The 16,289-nt window shown below is 43.4% G+C and overlaps 1 protein-coding gene across 1 annotated transcript in view; it reads right to left on the bottom strand.

Annotated features, from left to right (window-relative positions):
* Positions 1-6,212, bottom strand: part of NAALADL2 (N-acetylated alpha-linked acidic dipeptidase like 2) — a 395,487-nt gene extending 389,275 nt beyond the window's left edge. Inside the window, exon 1 of the mRNA XM_066622267.1 lies at positions 5,728-6,212. Within this exon, the coding sequence (XP_066478364.1) occupies positions 5,728-6,209 (482 nt within the window). The 5' untranslated portion in view covers positions 6,210-6,212. The remainder of the gene's footprint in view (positions 1-5,727) is intronic.
* Positions 6,213-16,289: the final 10,077 nt, after the last annotated feature.

The following is a 16,289-nucleotide window of genomic DNA, read 5'->3' as shown; positions in this document are numbered from 1 at the left end:
GATTGGAGATGGTACGACAGGTCACGGTGACCTGGTACAGTTGAATATTCTTGAAGAGGATCAGGGGCTATATTGCTTGCAGTACAACTGCCTTGTTTCACTGCAGGGATCAACTTGTCAAAAGTTTCACAAGGACAGAAGGAAAAGTACCAAATATAGAAAGAGAAGGGGTGGAGACCTCAAGAAGAAAATTGGTTGCCCCACCTAGGTCTATTCCCCTTTTGTTCCTCGTAAAAAGAATTCAGCAAGAGGTACGGAAGGGGAAAAAAAATACAAGGAAACACAAAGAAGTTAGAAAGTAGGACATCAGGAATACTCCATTGACCCAGGTTTCTTTTCACATTGCTGAATTTTGTATAGAATATTGTGCATGCACAATACCCCGCATCTTTCAACTCCTTCCATTTATCCGTGGCTTTCCCCTCAGCTGGAAAGCACTGATGCACATGTGTACATTGACAAAGCACACTGTGAAGAAGCAACCTTGACCAGGATTGACACTGAAGTTCAGAGAGACTTGATCTCAAAGCAAATTTCATAGCTCCTCTCAAGAAGAAACATCTGAGAAGCTTCAAGAGAAGCCAAATGAGTTTCTAGAAGACAAGTGAAATTTATCAGGGGGAAGTTCCACATATTCCTTATTATTGACTTGATTCAACAGATGATTGTGATAGATTTCTGTGGGCTTCTTCTCCATGGTTTTCTTGCCATGGCGCATTTTACTGGTGTTTTCTCTGCCACAGAACATTAAAGCTGGAATCCTATACACACTTACCTGGGAGTATGCCTCAATGAACATAGTGGAACTTACTTCTAAGTAAATATGTATAGGATCACACTGTAAGTTTGAGTTGTATGGTGGTAGCTTTAAAGCCATTACATCGAAACCCTATAACTATGGTACTCAGACTTCTCTGGAGTAAATCTCCAGAGATAAATCTTCGCGGGGGTGGTGGTGGTAGTGACACAACCCCCAGGATCATGCCACTGCGGGGGAAGGGGGACTATTTTTAGACTTAACCTACGTGTTGCCAGGGTCTGGGGGTGTGGGAAGCCCTGTGGAGCGCTTTGCAGGGTTCCTCATGGCTTGCAAGGAACTTCCTCATGGCTTGCAAGTTGTGATCCCAGCAAAACCAGAAGTGGGTCACAATCACAACTTTCAATGTTTATAAGCCGCAGGGAGCCCTGTAGAGCGTTCTACAGGGCTCCCAGCGCTCTCCGGACCCTGGCATCACATAAGTGGCGTGACCTTGGGGAACGTGTCACTGCTTTCCCCTTGCCCCTGATCCTTAAAGGGACAGGGGCAGTGTTATATGGGCTGCTGGGTCACAACTTATCAGTCTGAGTACCACTGCCCTATAATCATGGTACCATTCAGGATGAATGAATCTGGGTGGGCTGATGTGTCATATAGAACCTGAGTGGTGTGCAGGGCTGGCCCACCAAATGGGGCCAAATGAGGTGGTTGCCTCAGGCAGCTGATTGATGGGTGCCTCCCATCTCTGTCCACGTACTTGCCTCCACTGCTGCTCCTTCTCATTCCACCTCCTGGATTGGAAAAGGGACAGAGAGGAAGAGGAAATATGGAGGGGAAAAGAGTGTTGAGGTAGAACATTAGTGATGGAGAGGAACACAGGCTGGACGATCATCCAGGGCAGGTGGGCGGGGAGCGGGAGATGAGGCTGTGATCCGGCTGTTATGCAGGACCATAGCCCCCATACACAAGCAGCGCAGAGTGGCTTGGTCACCTCCTGAGGTGGTGCAAGTCTAAGGAGACCCATAGGGGCTGCAGTGGCTTACCCAGGGGTAAGGGGGAAAGTTTCCCCTTACCTTCGGGTGAGCCACTTTGGAGTCCTATCTTGCACTGGATACAGTGCACGCCTCCTGGCTTGCCTGTTCCATCACAAGATAGTATTGTGTTGCACGTCACTGAATAGACAAGTCCTCATCCAGCACTGCTTGGCACTTTATTGCACATAGCAAATAATAAGCCAGATGCACTCAACCTGCACATCACCGTTAGCCTAGGGTTCTGGGTACCTGCTCTAAAGTCCCCCTATACAGCTATTCAACACCAGTAAATGCATCACGGCATGAAAAAATACAGGACAGTCCCACAGAAATGTTTGCTATTCATTTCAAGCGAGTAAACCAACAGACTGTTTGAAGATTAAGAGGCCTCTGTAGCACGGTTTTGTCTTTCTAAGTATATTAATGGGCATCATTTGTAAATGTCATCAAAAACTGTAGACTTTCATCTGATCAAGTCACTTTCCACCTGTAACTCTGAAAACACCAGCTTTGAAGACTCTCAAGCAGCATTCCCACCCCCTGTCCCTGACATCTGCATTCAGAATTCAGTTATAAGTATTCATGCTCCAAAATAGGAACACTCAGAATTATCCTGGCTGCAACAATCAGCAATACATATTTATGGAGTCTTTTCTTGTTGGGGAAATGGGGAGGAAAATGTATCTTTTTGTGCAAGATTGCTGTTCAGAACCTAAATAAGCTGATTGTGTGGTACAGAAATTCAAGTCCCGCTGCTTTGGTTGTATTTTTCAAGGTCTGTAGCCATTACTACTCATAGCAAGGAAAAAATGCATGTGATCTGATAACAATGGGAAACAGAGTTTTTTCCTGAGGGTCATTTACAGTTGCATCCATGTGCTCCACTGTGGATTCTAATGAATATGTACTGCTGAGAGGAAATGACCTCAGGAGCTGCGAACTTCTAGGAAGGTGACTGCCCTACATTAAAATAGCAACCAGAGCTACAGATGTTAAAGTGGACACCTATTCACAGGAAGTAAATGGAAACTGAAGTTAGGTGATGTCTTCTAGATTAGGGGTGTGCAATATTTTTAAATTTGATTTTTGTGTTCATTGCCTTTTTCATTTTCACTCAATTCATTATTCTTTTGTTTGAAGAGGACAGGAGAAAGACTTGAGGCTACAGCAGCTCCTTCCCCATTCACTTTATCCCACCCCTCCCCACTCTTGCTGCCTTTTGAAGTTGCAGGGGGCAGAAAGGAGGAAAAGGAAGAGGGTGATAAAAAGAAGAACAATGATGGTGGCAGCTCCTCTTCCTCCTCCATCATTGCAGCCGGCCACTTGCCCTAATATGCTGCTGTGGTCTCATTGGGGCTCATTAGCAGGCTTGTATTGGTCATTTGACTTTAACTGTCTGCTCCTGTGCACAGCTTCCTCCTTCTGGTGGCCATTGTGTTTTCTCATATGACCCGGAGCAAAACCTTTTTAAAAAAACTAAATTGATTTGTGCTTCTGACGTGCACAGCTCCTACACAGATCTCTTTAACTGTTTATAACCATAGTAACTCCTTGTGTAGAAATGTTCATAGTTAGTCACAAGAGTATGCACTTTGCATGCAAAACATCTCAATTTCAATACGTGGCAACTCCAGCGAAAAATTTCAGGTAGCAGGGCTGGCAAATCTCTGCTTGAGAGACTTCTAGTCAGAGACAATATGGAACTAGATGGTCTGATGTAAGATAGGGCAACATTGTATGTCTACATAACCAATGAGTTGGTCAGAACTATAGATACACTGGAGAAACAGTCACATTTTTTTCTGAAAGGTGAGGAGGGCAGCAAGGACATAGAATCATGGAAGCATCGCCTTGGAAGGATCCTTCCATCTAGTCAAACCCCCGCTTGAAGAAGGAAAATCCTCACTAGGAGCCTCTCCAAAGGTGCTTGCCAAGCTTCAGCTTAAAGACCTCCAACAACAGAGAACCCACCAATTTCTTTAGTAATCTGTTTCATTGTCAAACTGCTCTTGGCATTAATAATTTTTTTTTCCCAGGTATCCAACCTAAATCTCGCCTCCTGCAGCTTAAGTCCATCAGATCTAGTTCCGCTCTCTGGGGCAGAAGAGATCTTTCCCTCTTCCATGTGACAGCCCTTCAGGTATTTGATGAGTGCCATCATGTCCCCCTTCAGCCTTCTCTTCTCCCAGGTTAAACATACCAAGTCCCCTCAACTTTTGCTCATTGGTTTTCCATACCCCTGGCCAGTTGCCCTTCTTTGAACCTGCTCTGGTTTGGTTGTATCCTTCTTAAATTTGGCTGCCAAATTTGACAGAGCATTTCAGCTGAGTTCTGACCAGTAGCTGAATGTATCCCCTCCATGAGCTGGATAATTGGACAGCATACACTGGGGGTTGTGGAGCTATGAATTCCAATTCAAGATGGAGCCTCCAGTAGGGAATTTAGTAAGGGTATTTGTAGAAGGGAACCAAAACTATCTTCAAAAACAACAACTTGTGGATATGGTTATGGTAAATGCCAAGTGAGATGTTATTTGGATATATTTTAAATTTGAATAATAGCACTACTAAGATGAGTATTTAATATGAATGGTCTTTTGGATAGATATTTTCCTGTTCCTGTATAACAGATTCTGATGATGTTTGTCAAGGAGAAATGCAGCATCCTCACTTTCCCAGGGAGATGAGGCCTCCCACAAACAGTATGCTTATTATACTAAAATGTGCGGAAAGACTAACATCTGAACATATCCAACATAGGCTGCCACTATTTCAAATTGCATAGGATTGTGGTATAGTAAATTAAATGCCAGGTCCAAAACAAAGGGGCAGTTTATAAAAACCACAGAATGAAGTGGTAAGTCTTTATTCAGCTTCAGGTAAAGCCATCCAGGATTGTACCACTTCTGGCTACACATAAAGAATTGTTTGATTTTTTTTTAATGTACAAAAAACTTTTTTTAATGGGGGAGCATTCAGCCCCGCCCTCCATGTGCAGCCTGCAGTACTAAACTCCTAGAAAAGTTTTATCACTCGATTCTGTTGAATGTAGGCCTAACATCAAGAGCATGAACAGACTCCACAAAATAGATGCTGCTATTAAGAATCAGTCAGTATCTTTTTAATAAAACCTTGAAGCTGGCGAGAATAATAAAGCATGCATTCATGCGAAACGGCTTTGTGTAGCGCATATTTATATCCTCTTGATGATACACAGAAGCACACACAGCACTTTGCCATTGGCTTAGAAATACTCCTGTTATAGTGCCCTTAACAGTAATGATTGATACTACAGCCAGCCCTGCAATAAAGTGTCCTGATGCAGCTTGTGTCAATAGCAGGTGGAGGGAGGGGCAAAGGGATGACAGATTCAGGATGTCCTACTGCCACTTCCCTCCAGCCAGCCATGGGTGCCTTACCCTGCTCCATTGTGAGGGTTTTCCAAACCAGGAAGTGTGGGATTTCCAGTTTTATTTACAGGGTTCACTTGCACAAAGGAGCTCCTTTGTTCGCCTGGTCCCTTGAAAACCTGAAGTCCTCCACTTTCTGGCTGGAGAAAACTGCACAACAGAGCATGGCAATGGGCTTCCCCCCCCCCTCAGAGTGCCACAGCAGAGGTAGATCTGGGGCAACATTGTGGGGTGATGTCCTGGGTTGGCACAGATGAACTTCCTGTGCTTAAAGTACATGACATTCTAGGGAACAGTGATCTTCTGCCTTACTCTTGTGCTGGTGATCTGTTTTTTACATCCCTAAATAAATGCCAAGGTAGAACTCACAGATGAAGTAGTGATGAAGAACAGAGAGAGACCCATCCAAGAGGGAGACACTGCATTGAAACTCATGACCAAATAGCATGTCCTTGCCAGGAAAGCTTTAAATGCAGCACACAAAAATTACATTTACTAACATCAAGCAGTTCAAGGGGTTCACATACCTGAAAATCTGCGCAAGATCTTTTGCTCTGATTTCATTAAGAATCCCTTGGCTTAGATGAGGATCACTTGGTTCTGGAGATGAGGAGGAAGGAGGGCAATTCGTACGTCCATAGTAGCCTATCAAAATCCCCAAAATAAGTAAACTCATAACAGTGCAAAATAGTTTAAGTATCCGGCAAAAGCTGCAGCGATTGCTCTTTGGTGGAGGTCTTGTATAATGTGAGACATAATCTGGGTCCTCCTGAAGCCTCTGAAACCTGCCTTTGGGAGATGCAGATGGCTGAATGGGCTCCAGGTCAATGTTGGTATTTTGTGTGCTTCCCATTGGTTCGTGGACTGTCCCATCCAGGTGGAAATGGTCAAAGCCAGGCTCCTCCAACTCTTTTTCCATGTCCCATTCAAGCTCTAGGGAAGTGGCCTGGAGGTCATCATTATCTAGGTATTGTGCCCTCTGGTCTGCACTCACTTTGTGATAAGCCATCTTTTTCCCTGTTGAAAACAACAGCAACAAAAAGACAAGTGTTTACCTGGATGCCTGTAAAGGTGCAGAAATAGAAACATAGACTTAAAACATTGGTGGGACTCAGGTTCATAAGTGAGATCTGCCTTGGTGGTATTCCGGCCAACTTCCCTATTTAGTTTTTATTTCTTTTAAAATATCTTGCTCTTTTACTCACAGAGATTTACTGGAACCATATTAGGCAGGATTTGATCCATTTAGGAAGACATAAACCTCTTCCTGCCTTTCAGCGTTCTGGCCAAGGAGGTAAAATGACTGACAATTGCCACAGTACTTATTTTTTAAATTGCATTAAAGTGGTTTGGCACATCAGATGATTTTGATGTTACATATTAGACCGTTTTAGTTTCTCACTGTTTTTTAAGCCCTCCAACAAGCCTTAGTGAGAGACTATCCACATAGGAGGGTGCTTACCATTGTGCCCCTCAAATCTGAAGTTGACGTGTAGATAGTACTTCTAAATAGAAACACTACTGCATAGTGCAGAAGACACCTATTTTTCCAGGGAGTCCACTGAAGGAAAGAAATACTGGGTTGCATAAGAAATCTCAGGGTGACATTCTACCCTGCTTAATGCACCAAGAAAAAGCTTCCACCTGGATAGCGTGTTCTATTCTTTACCTGTATATAAATGCACAGTTCTTGAATGACTGATTAATTTACTAGGAATCTGTCCTGCCAGACTGATTTGATCTCTCCTGGTTATTTCCCCCCACCCCCATCTCTCTCCCATTTTAAATGAATCAAAATCACTGCCCCGCTGGTATTCTTAGCAAAATAGTTTCCTTAATGGTAAAGTATAATGGTGGCAGTTCCATGCATATTTCTATCACAACATGTTCGCCCTCTAAGTAGAACTCTGACCTCTAATCTAAACATTCAAAGTCAATTCTCTACAAATCATTTCTAAACTGACTGCGGGGACGAGGGTTCGTTTTCATTCATACTTTGACAATAGACATTCCATCACATAAGCAGGCAGCAATTTAACGCTTTTCAAACAGCAGACAGACCCATCAATTAGAATGAAATGCAGATATAGATATTAACTCCTCAATGTGATGGGGATCTGACTGACACCCGCATCACGGCCTCCTCCCCTTCCTTGTTACACACTAATAAATTTTCTTTATCTCAGATCCATCTTCCAGATAGTATTTTCTGGGTCACATATTGGATGAACCTACGTAGAAGCAGCAGTGCAGAGAGGGAGGGGAGCAATCATTTTTGAAAAGTGGGGAAGAAGATTACAAAAGACACCAAACTACAGACTGAGCCCATTGCGTGTTAACAAAAAAAAAAAAAAAAATGCCTTGCTCTACACTGCACCTAATTTGCAAATCCTATTTCCCTACAAAGGATGAGCCATTTAGAGGGTTTGACCCGCTGAGGCTTCCCTCACAAGATGCAGCCAATAGATGTAGCACTAGCAATACAGTAACTACTTCAAATATAAAAGATTTTGTAACTCCATTCACACATTTCATTTGCTCTCCTGGCCTGTTGTCATTGCCCATAAAAGCGTTCAATGTTCGAGAATCAGCCAAAGTGGACTGAAAACCCAGTGAGAAACTTTGCTAATATGATCAAACTTCCAGCCCAGTCCTATCTATCTAGGGTTTGGTTGCCACCTGTAGTGGTTTGCAACAGCGGAACAGAGTTCTGCTGTCGTAAAATGGATTCTGGCGATGCGCATGGCACGCCGCTGGCAGTCATTTTGTGTGCAACCAGTGTCAGCAGAGGAAGCCCAACACCAGATCGGCAAAGGTAGGTGTGACAGTGCTGGGAATGGGGAGGGGGGAGGAACATGGGTGCTCCCAGGCAGGGTGGAGGTTGGGGAGGGAGGTGGACTAGAGATGGCATTCGTGGCATTTGTGTGCGTTGATATCCTAACTTTGTCCATCTTCCTTACCGTAGTCGTTACATGCCTAAACAGCAGGCATAGATCTGAGAAGACCCACTGTAGCAGTGGGGAATGAACATTCACTTACTCTGAGGAGACCTTTCTAATTGTGCTCTCCCACAGATAACATATGCACTTTGTTGGGACGGCTGCATAGGTGGGGAGGGGGACTGGGGTAGGATTGGGCTGTTCATTTAGTCTCCTTTGAAATCCATACAGAATTTTTGCCTTAGCAAAACCTTCCATAATTTGCCTCAAAATTCTGCTTTCATTAATATGGATGAACTCCCTTCATCCTTAAGAAATGTTCCTAATTTTACAATTTTTTTTCCAAACTTCCAGCTGCGTTTCTACAGCTACGTTATCTGAAAAGTATCTACAGATAATTTACCTGTGGATACTTTACCTATAAATTCTCTTGCTTCAAGTAAAAAAATCAGTGTCACTGGCAACTCTATGGCTGATGACGTAGGAATGGGGACAATGGGAGTGCCCTGAGTGTACTACATCCCAGAAAGAGATAGATTTTGAATCTCTGGAGTTCCATGGCCATTTCAGGGGAGGATCTAATTATCTGACACGAGTTGATTCTAAGTACTTTTCAAGAATGTACAAGCTCTTTACTCAGTGTGTGGTTGGTCTGTGGTTGTTCTGTGGAACTCCTTGCCACAGGATATGGTGACAGCATCTGGCCTAGATGCCTTTAAAAGGGGATTGGACAAGTTTCTGGAGGAAAAATCCATTACGGGTTACAAGCCATGATGTGTATGTGCAACCTCCTGATTTTAGAAATGGGCTATGTCAGATGCAAGGGAGGGCAGCAGGATGCAGATCTCTTGTTATCTGGTGTGCTCCCTGGGGCATTTGGTGGGCTGCTGTGAGATACAGGAAACTGGACTAGATAGGCCTATGGCCTGATCCAGTGCGACTGTTCTTATGTTCTTAAGCTGAAGGCAGAGTTCTTAAACACGATATTATGCAGACTACTTGGAACCAAAGTGTGCCACCCTGCCCCGTTCATGAACCCATCTAACATAATGTGTGGAACAGGTGCCTATCAGCTTGTGGCAAACCTTCACCTCCCCACCGTGTGTTCCTAATGGAAGTGAGGAAAGCGTATAGGAAGTCGTAACACGACGACACCATTCATGTAGAGACTATTTGCAGATGTTGTGTTCGAAGTGGGAACGGCTCGCCACGGGAAGGCGATTTTTGGCTGCGTCCCCAGCACAACATATGCTCCCGTTTTCAATCTGAAGAAGTCCAAGACAAATTCTGTTGATTCTACATTCAGACCACAGGCGTGATTTTGTGCGTGCGTGCTACAGTGAAAGCAAACCAAACTTGGAAGGCTCTAAAATGCATATTTTTATGGTACAAAAAGTAAAAAGTCAGCATTCCCTCACAGCTGCCTTCATAATGCGCTGCATATAAAACAGAACTCAAGTGCAGCATGTCAACTCAAATGGCTGTTAAGTGCTGACGCTTAACAAAAACAAACAAACAATAGTGGCGGAATACTGGCAGTGTCCAAACACCCTCTGTGTTTATGGCAGGTTCAAAGGAATGGTTTGGCCAGTAGGACTCTGGCTAATCAAGAGCATTTTAAATATCTGTCCACTTAAGCATATCATTAAAAAAAATGGTATGACATTCCATTAAATGGCTGCTACCCTGAGTAAGCAATAAGCACTCTGCAAACCATTCTGCAAATCACAGCAATTTCCCACTGAAAAGCAAGTCCTCAAAGGAGAGTTTTTATGTCCCTCTTTGGAAAAAAGAGGGTTTTTTTTTAAATAGAATCAAGATGTGCAAACGCCCATTTATTTCCACATGAGAAATCCTTGTGTTAACAAAACCATTGCAGTTGTGTGGAAGGAATAGGTGTTTGCCACATGTCCTTAAGAAAACCATAGTTGCCCCAACACTCCTAAGGTATTTTACACTGACTGAACTTCACCTTGTCCATCCGATGTACAATTTTGTATCACAATCATGTCCCCCTTCTGGCACCTTCTTTCCAGAGCTCCAAATGTTGTCGCCTGTCATTTCTTCATAAGGGAGGTTCCCCAGCCCATTAATCATTTTGGTTACTCCTGGTGTGCGGCTTAAGACACTGCTGCAACCTGGCCCCAAAAGCCTAGTGGCCCAGTCACTTGCCTCCATTCCTTGCCTTGTCTCATGCAGGGTGAGACTGGACAAAGGAACTTGTGTAATTAATCTGTGGAACTCCTTACCACAGGAGTTTTGTGTGGTTTTCACATGATAGGGAAAATCAGACAAGACAGGATAGGGAAAATCAGACAAGACAGCGGTTTGATCCCCAGAGTTGATTTTTCACATCGGGGAAGCCCACAGAGAGGGCCGCAGGCCTCCCAGACCCTGAAGATGGCCAGCAGTACCTCCCAGGTAAGGGGGAAAGCACCTGGGTTCCCATGGCACTGCAATTGCTGCAGTGCCATGAGGACATTCCCACCCCAGTCCCTGCTTCCACAAACACTCATCTGCGGTCCCAAAGTCCGAGCAGGACTTTGAGAACTGCTGATATATCATAATTTGTAGAAATAATGATCCAACGGTCATATGAAATTATGATCCAATGGAGAAAGAAAGAGGACCAAAAGATATAATTCCCATAAGAGGCCCAGGACTGCAAAGTGAGAGCCACATGTAAGCTTCTCCAAAGAAAGATAATATTAATAATCTGGAGATCTAGGAATGAGAACAAGATTGTAATTCAGGGAGCTACAAAAGTGTGAAGGGAGGCATGAAGGCTTTTTTGTGCAAACAAATAGGAGATGAGGTGAAAACAAAAACTCCAACATGCACAAAGACCAGCCACAAGCACAAGCACCTTCCACTCATATCCCCTTCGGCAAAACTCTTGAGGAAGTCTTGAGGGGGAAGCCCAAACAGCTTTGATAAGTCTAGCAAGGCTTCCCAGGAGATTTTCATGCCTCTTCTATGTTGTCACCAGACCGAAACACAAACGAACACAATTCAAAGTGAATGTCGGGATTCCTCTTCAGCCAGAATGCCGGAAAATTTGCACAAAGAGATAAAACGGTTTCTACGAGACGGGTGACATTTTCGAGCAACTTTAATGCTCCTTTAAATTCAGGGTTAATTATTATTAAGCACTTGGCGCATTCAGAAGTAGCAATCTGACTGTTCACGTGACTGAAACACAGAGATACACATGACTGGCCCAGTTTGTCCTCCTTTTTCTCTTTTCCCTGAATAGCTTTATCCTTCTCAGACTACATCACAAGCCACATCCAGGAGATCTGCAAAAGTATGACATGAAGGGGTAGGCGTTTTTTGAAACCATGACAGACAGACAAACAAACAAACAAAATCTCTCAGAATATATATGTAAATGTAAACCGTATTTAGACAAATGTATGTGTTCTTCATTTATAGACAGTAATTTTTATATTTTCTAGCAATAAATCAGACATAGCAATCATCGATTTTTGAACTGCACAGATATATATGCATATATGAGTAAAGTGAGCAACATTAACATTATACAATATGTTTCTGAGCGAATATGAGAGCGTGAAAGCTCAAGGTACAGCAGGTTGCTATGACAACTGCTGCTAGTGGAGACTAAGGCAAGAGTATTTATTCCACAACATATGTGTGAACACACATGCTCACCCCTATACCTACCTACCCACCAGCCATGAGGTTGACGAACACCCATAAATACACATTTCACTACTTTCCAGAAATTCATCCATGACTGCTGAGGTTCACTCTATATTTAACATTGGGGAAACTTGGTTGCATGAATTGGCCTAATTGTGGCAGCCCTGATTTCCTCCTGAGATTCATGCTCCTCTTGGTCTTGTGTCCATATTCTCAAAACCCCCTACCCCTTTTTTTTTTTTTTTTGCTTGGCCTGGGAGAATATTGCCTAGAACTGTGGGTCAGGACTCCACCAGGTGGGTCATGAACCAATTTCAGGTGAGTCCCCATTGATGTCAATATTTTATTTTTAATCTATTAGACTTGATGCTATCATGGTATGTGACTGCATTTGGCTAAATGTTACGGATCTGTACTTTTAACAGGCTACTCTGCTTATGCTTTTAACAATGATAGTCAATAGGGCTCACTCCCAGGTAAGTATGGGTAGGATTGCAGCCTAGGATTGTTAAAGAAGAATATGGATTTGATATGGTGCAAAAAAGATGACAGTGTTTTCATCTTTCGACAGTGCGTTTCATCTGCAACCCTTGCTGATTAGGTAAGAGGCACTTTTTCAAGTGGGTGCTCCTTTTTTATTTAGCTGGGGGAGAGCAACTGGCCCTCCTCCCCCCAGAAGCATCTTTTCTGGTGGCTGTCTGCTGGTGTTTTGCATCTTTCAGATTGTGAGCCCTTTTGGGACAGGGAGCCATTTAGTCATTTGATTTTTCTCTGTAAACCGCTTTGTGAACTTTTGTTGAAAAGTGGTATATAAATCATGTTAATAATAATAATCATCTCTTGGTACCATTTATTCAGTGGTACCAGGAGAGCTGCCTTCCAATGGAATTGACTGAACCAGATCAACCCTCTGTGTTAATCTACATGTTCTGTTTATGAAACCTGCAACTACCTTCCTATGAATACTCACAGTTCAAAGAAACCTGTGAACTTGCCAAAGAGAAGCAGTTTTATCTGTTTCTTTCCTTTCCTTTTGTAAGAAAAAAAGGAAATAAAAGGGGGGAACTCTTTTCCTATTAAAACAGCTGCAACAGCTAATCTCAGCGGAAAGGAAAACAAGCAATCAGCCAGTGGTCCACGTAGTGTCAAATCTAATCTGATTCCCTTCATCATTTCTAAGGAGGTCTTTCTCAGCAATGCAGTGTCCTTCACTGCAGAAATCTTCTGACCTCCAGCTCACTAAACCTTCACCAGGGTATAAAAAATAAAGGGAATTGATGTTCATCTAAATAGGGGTCGTGGCTGAGTTGGGTGAAACATACCTGCTCATTAAATTAGTTTTTTTTTTTCCTTGCAAGTTTAACCTTCATTCACAGAAGCTATTGAAATCATAGCATCCCATAGAGACATGGGCTGCTCACATGGGCTCTTCGGTGCCTCTTTAGCAATGCTTGAATTACAGGAGCTTCCAAGGGGAATTGACCCTACTTTTAATGATAGCCCAGCAGCTACTATTTTAGAAGATTAAAGAGGTTTGGCTAAAATTGAAGCAGCGACTGGAATGATCTTGTGAACTTCTAGGGCAGTCCAAGTGCCCCAGCGCCCATAGGAACAGCAGAACCGAAATGGCTGCCACTGTATCCTGTATCCAGGTGGATCCTGGATCCTGGATCCAGGTGCCACTGTATCCGCACCAGGTGATGAATAGTGACACCATTGGCACCATGTAAAGGAGCATCAGATTCCTCCCAAGTAGTCTAGGATTTCTGATGGACTCAAGCAGTGTGGGAAAGAGAGCTATACTGAAGCAGCTCCCATGGCACAAATGCAATGTCAGGAGAGTGGTTACCAATATGGAGATATGATTTCAAGGTACAGTCTCAGGGATCATAATGCAGGAACACTGATTTCCACTGGGGGGGGGGCTGGATAGATCATAATGTAATAAAATAATAAAATTGCAGGCTGTGAAGGGATTGAATGTGAGAGAGCAGGATGAAACTTCTACTAGACCATCATACTCATTGGGTGAATTCAGCAAAGTAACTATCTCTGAACATCTCACAGATCGATTGTAAATACATATTTGAAATATTATAAACAGTATATTTCTTTATAAGTATAGAGTAGTATATTTCTTTATAAGTATAGAGTATAAGTGCTACAGAAATCATTACTCCTAGTGTGTCTCAAACCCAATCCTGTTCACTATTATTCTTTTTCACTCTGTACACTAGTTGCTGGGGGACACAGAGGGCGCAATCCTAACCCCTTATGTCAGTGCTTTCCAGCACTGACATAGCGGTGCCAAGGGGACATGTGCTGCATCCTGCAGTTGGGTGTCACTCACGGAGGCCTCCTCAAAGTAAGGGAATGTTTGTTCCCTTACCTCAGAGCTGCATTGCCCTTGTGTCAGTGCTTATGTCAGGGGTTAGGATTGCACCCATAATTTGTTCATCATCCTGGTGCATGGATACATACCATCCATGGGTATCTCTTTGGTGGCAGAAGAACACAATTTGTTTGCTCTTGTGCTGGCAATCTTGTTTTCCAAGACTGAAATTTGAATTATATTTAATTTATACTATGTAACCAAATAGCATGTTAATTATAGTATTTAGGAGTTACCTGCATGTTAAACAGAAAATATATGCTAATTCTAAGTATGTAGATGTAAAATACATGAGTCACAAGCCAACAGAGTCAAGTGAATTAGAGTGCATCTAATTTTCTGCTGGATTGTGGCCATGTGCTTCTAGGTGGGAACGAAACCTGATTCTGAAGTTAAGGTACCTAGAGTTTTTGTGGGATGGCGGGAATGTCATAAGAACATAAGAACATAAGAACAGCCCCACTGGATCAGGCCATAGGCCCATCTAGTCCAGCTTCCTGTATCTCACAGCAGCCCACCAAATGCCCCAGGGAGCACACCAGATAACAAGAGACCTCATCCTGGTGCCCTCCCTTGCATCTGGCATTCTGACATAACCCATTTCTAAAATCAGGAGGTTGCCCATACACATCATGGCTTGTAACCCATAATGAATTTTTCCTCCAGAAACTTGTCTAATCCCCTTTTAAAGGTGTCTAGGCTAGACGCCAGCACCGCATCCTGTGGCAAGGAGTTCCACAGACCGACCACACGCTGAGTAAAGAAATATTTTCTTTTGTCTGTCCTAACCCGCCCAATACTCAATTTTAGTGGATGTCCCCTGGTATTATGTGAGAGTGTAAAGAGCATCTCCCTATCCACTCTGTCCATCCCCTGCATAATTTTGTATGTCTCAATCATGTCCCCCCTCAGGCATCTCTTTTCTAGGCTGAAGAGGCCCAAACGCCGTAGCCTTTCCTCATAAGGAAGGTGCCCCAGCCCCGTAATCATCTTAGTCGCTCTCTTTTGCACCTTTTCCATTTCCACTATGTCTTTTTTGAGATGCGGTGTCCAGAACTGGACACAATACTCCAGGTGTGGCCTTACCATAGATTTGTACAACGGCATTATAATACTAGCTGTTTTGTTCTCAATACCCTTCCTAATGATCCCAAGCATAGAATTGGCCTTCTTCACTGCCGCCGCACATTGGGTCGACACTTTCATCGACCTGTCCACCACCACCCCAAGATCTCTCTCCTGATCTGTCACAGACAGCTCAGAACCCATCAGCCTATATCTAAAGTTTTGATTTTTTGCCCCAATGTGCATGACTTTACACTTACTGACATTGAAGTGCATCTGCCATTTTGCTGCCCATTCTGCCAGTCTGGAGAGATCCTTCTGGAGCTCCTCACAATCACTTCTGGTCTTCACCACTCGGAAAAGTTTGGTGTCGTCTGCAAACTTAGCCACTTCACTGCTCAACCCTGTCTCCAGGTCTCCTCATTTATGAAGAGGTTGAAAAGCACCAGTCCCAGGACAGATCCTTGGGGCACACCGCTTTTCACCTCTCTCCATTGTGAAAATTGCCCATTGACACCCACTCTCTGCTTCCTGTTCTCCAACCAGTTCTCAATCCATGAGAGGACCTGTCCTCTAATTCCCTGACTGTGGAGTTTTTTCAGTAGCCTTTGGTGAGGGACCATGTCAAACGCCTTCTGAAAGTCCAGATATATAATGTCCACGGGTTCTCCCACATCCACATGCCTGTTGACCTTTTCAAAGAATTCTATAAGGTTCGTGAGGCAAGACTTACCCTTACAGAAGCCATGCTGACTCTCCCTCAGCAAGGCCTGTCAGCCACATCTTCAAACAAAAGAGGTATTTTAATACTACTCTATCCCATTCTGAGTAGCTATTCTTTCCCATAATGTAAGAGAAATTTACCTTTTATCTGTCAGATATTGGAGGATATGATAGTTATGTTTTTTAAAATGGTGTTCTCACACCTTATTCATACTAGCAAGCAATGGATACAGTGAGCACTTTAAAATTAGGTAGTGTGCAGCTTTTGAATGCAGCAAGTATACAGGTGGGGCCTCGGTATCTG

The sequence above is a fragment of the Tiliqua scincoides genome, chromosome 3 (assembly GCF_035046505.1).
Source record: "Tiliqua scincoides isolate rTilSci1 chromosome 3, rTilSci1.hap2, whole genome shotgun sequence".
Lineage (NCBI taxonomy): Eukaryota > Metazoa > Chordata > Lepidosauria > Squamata > Scincidae > Tiliqua > Tiliqua scincoides.
Note: the sequence above shows the minus strand (reverse complement) of the source record. Positions and strands in the feature narration are given on the sequence as shown.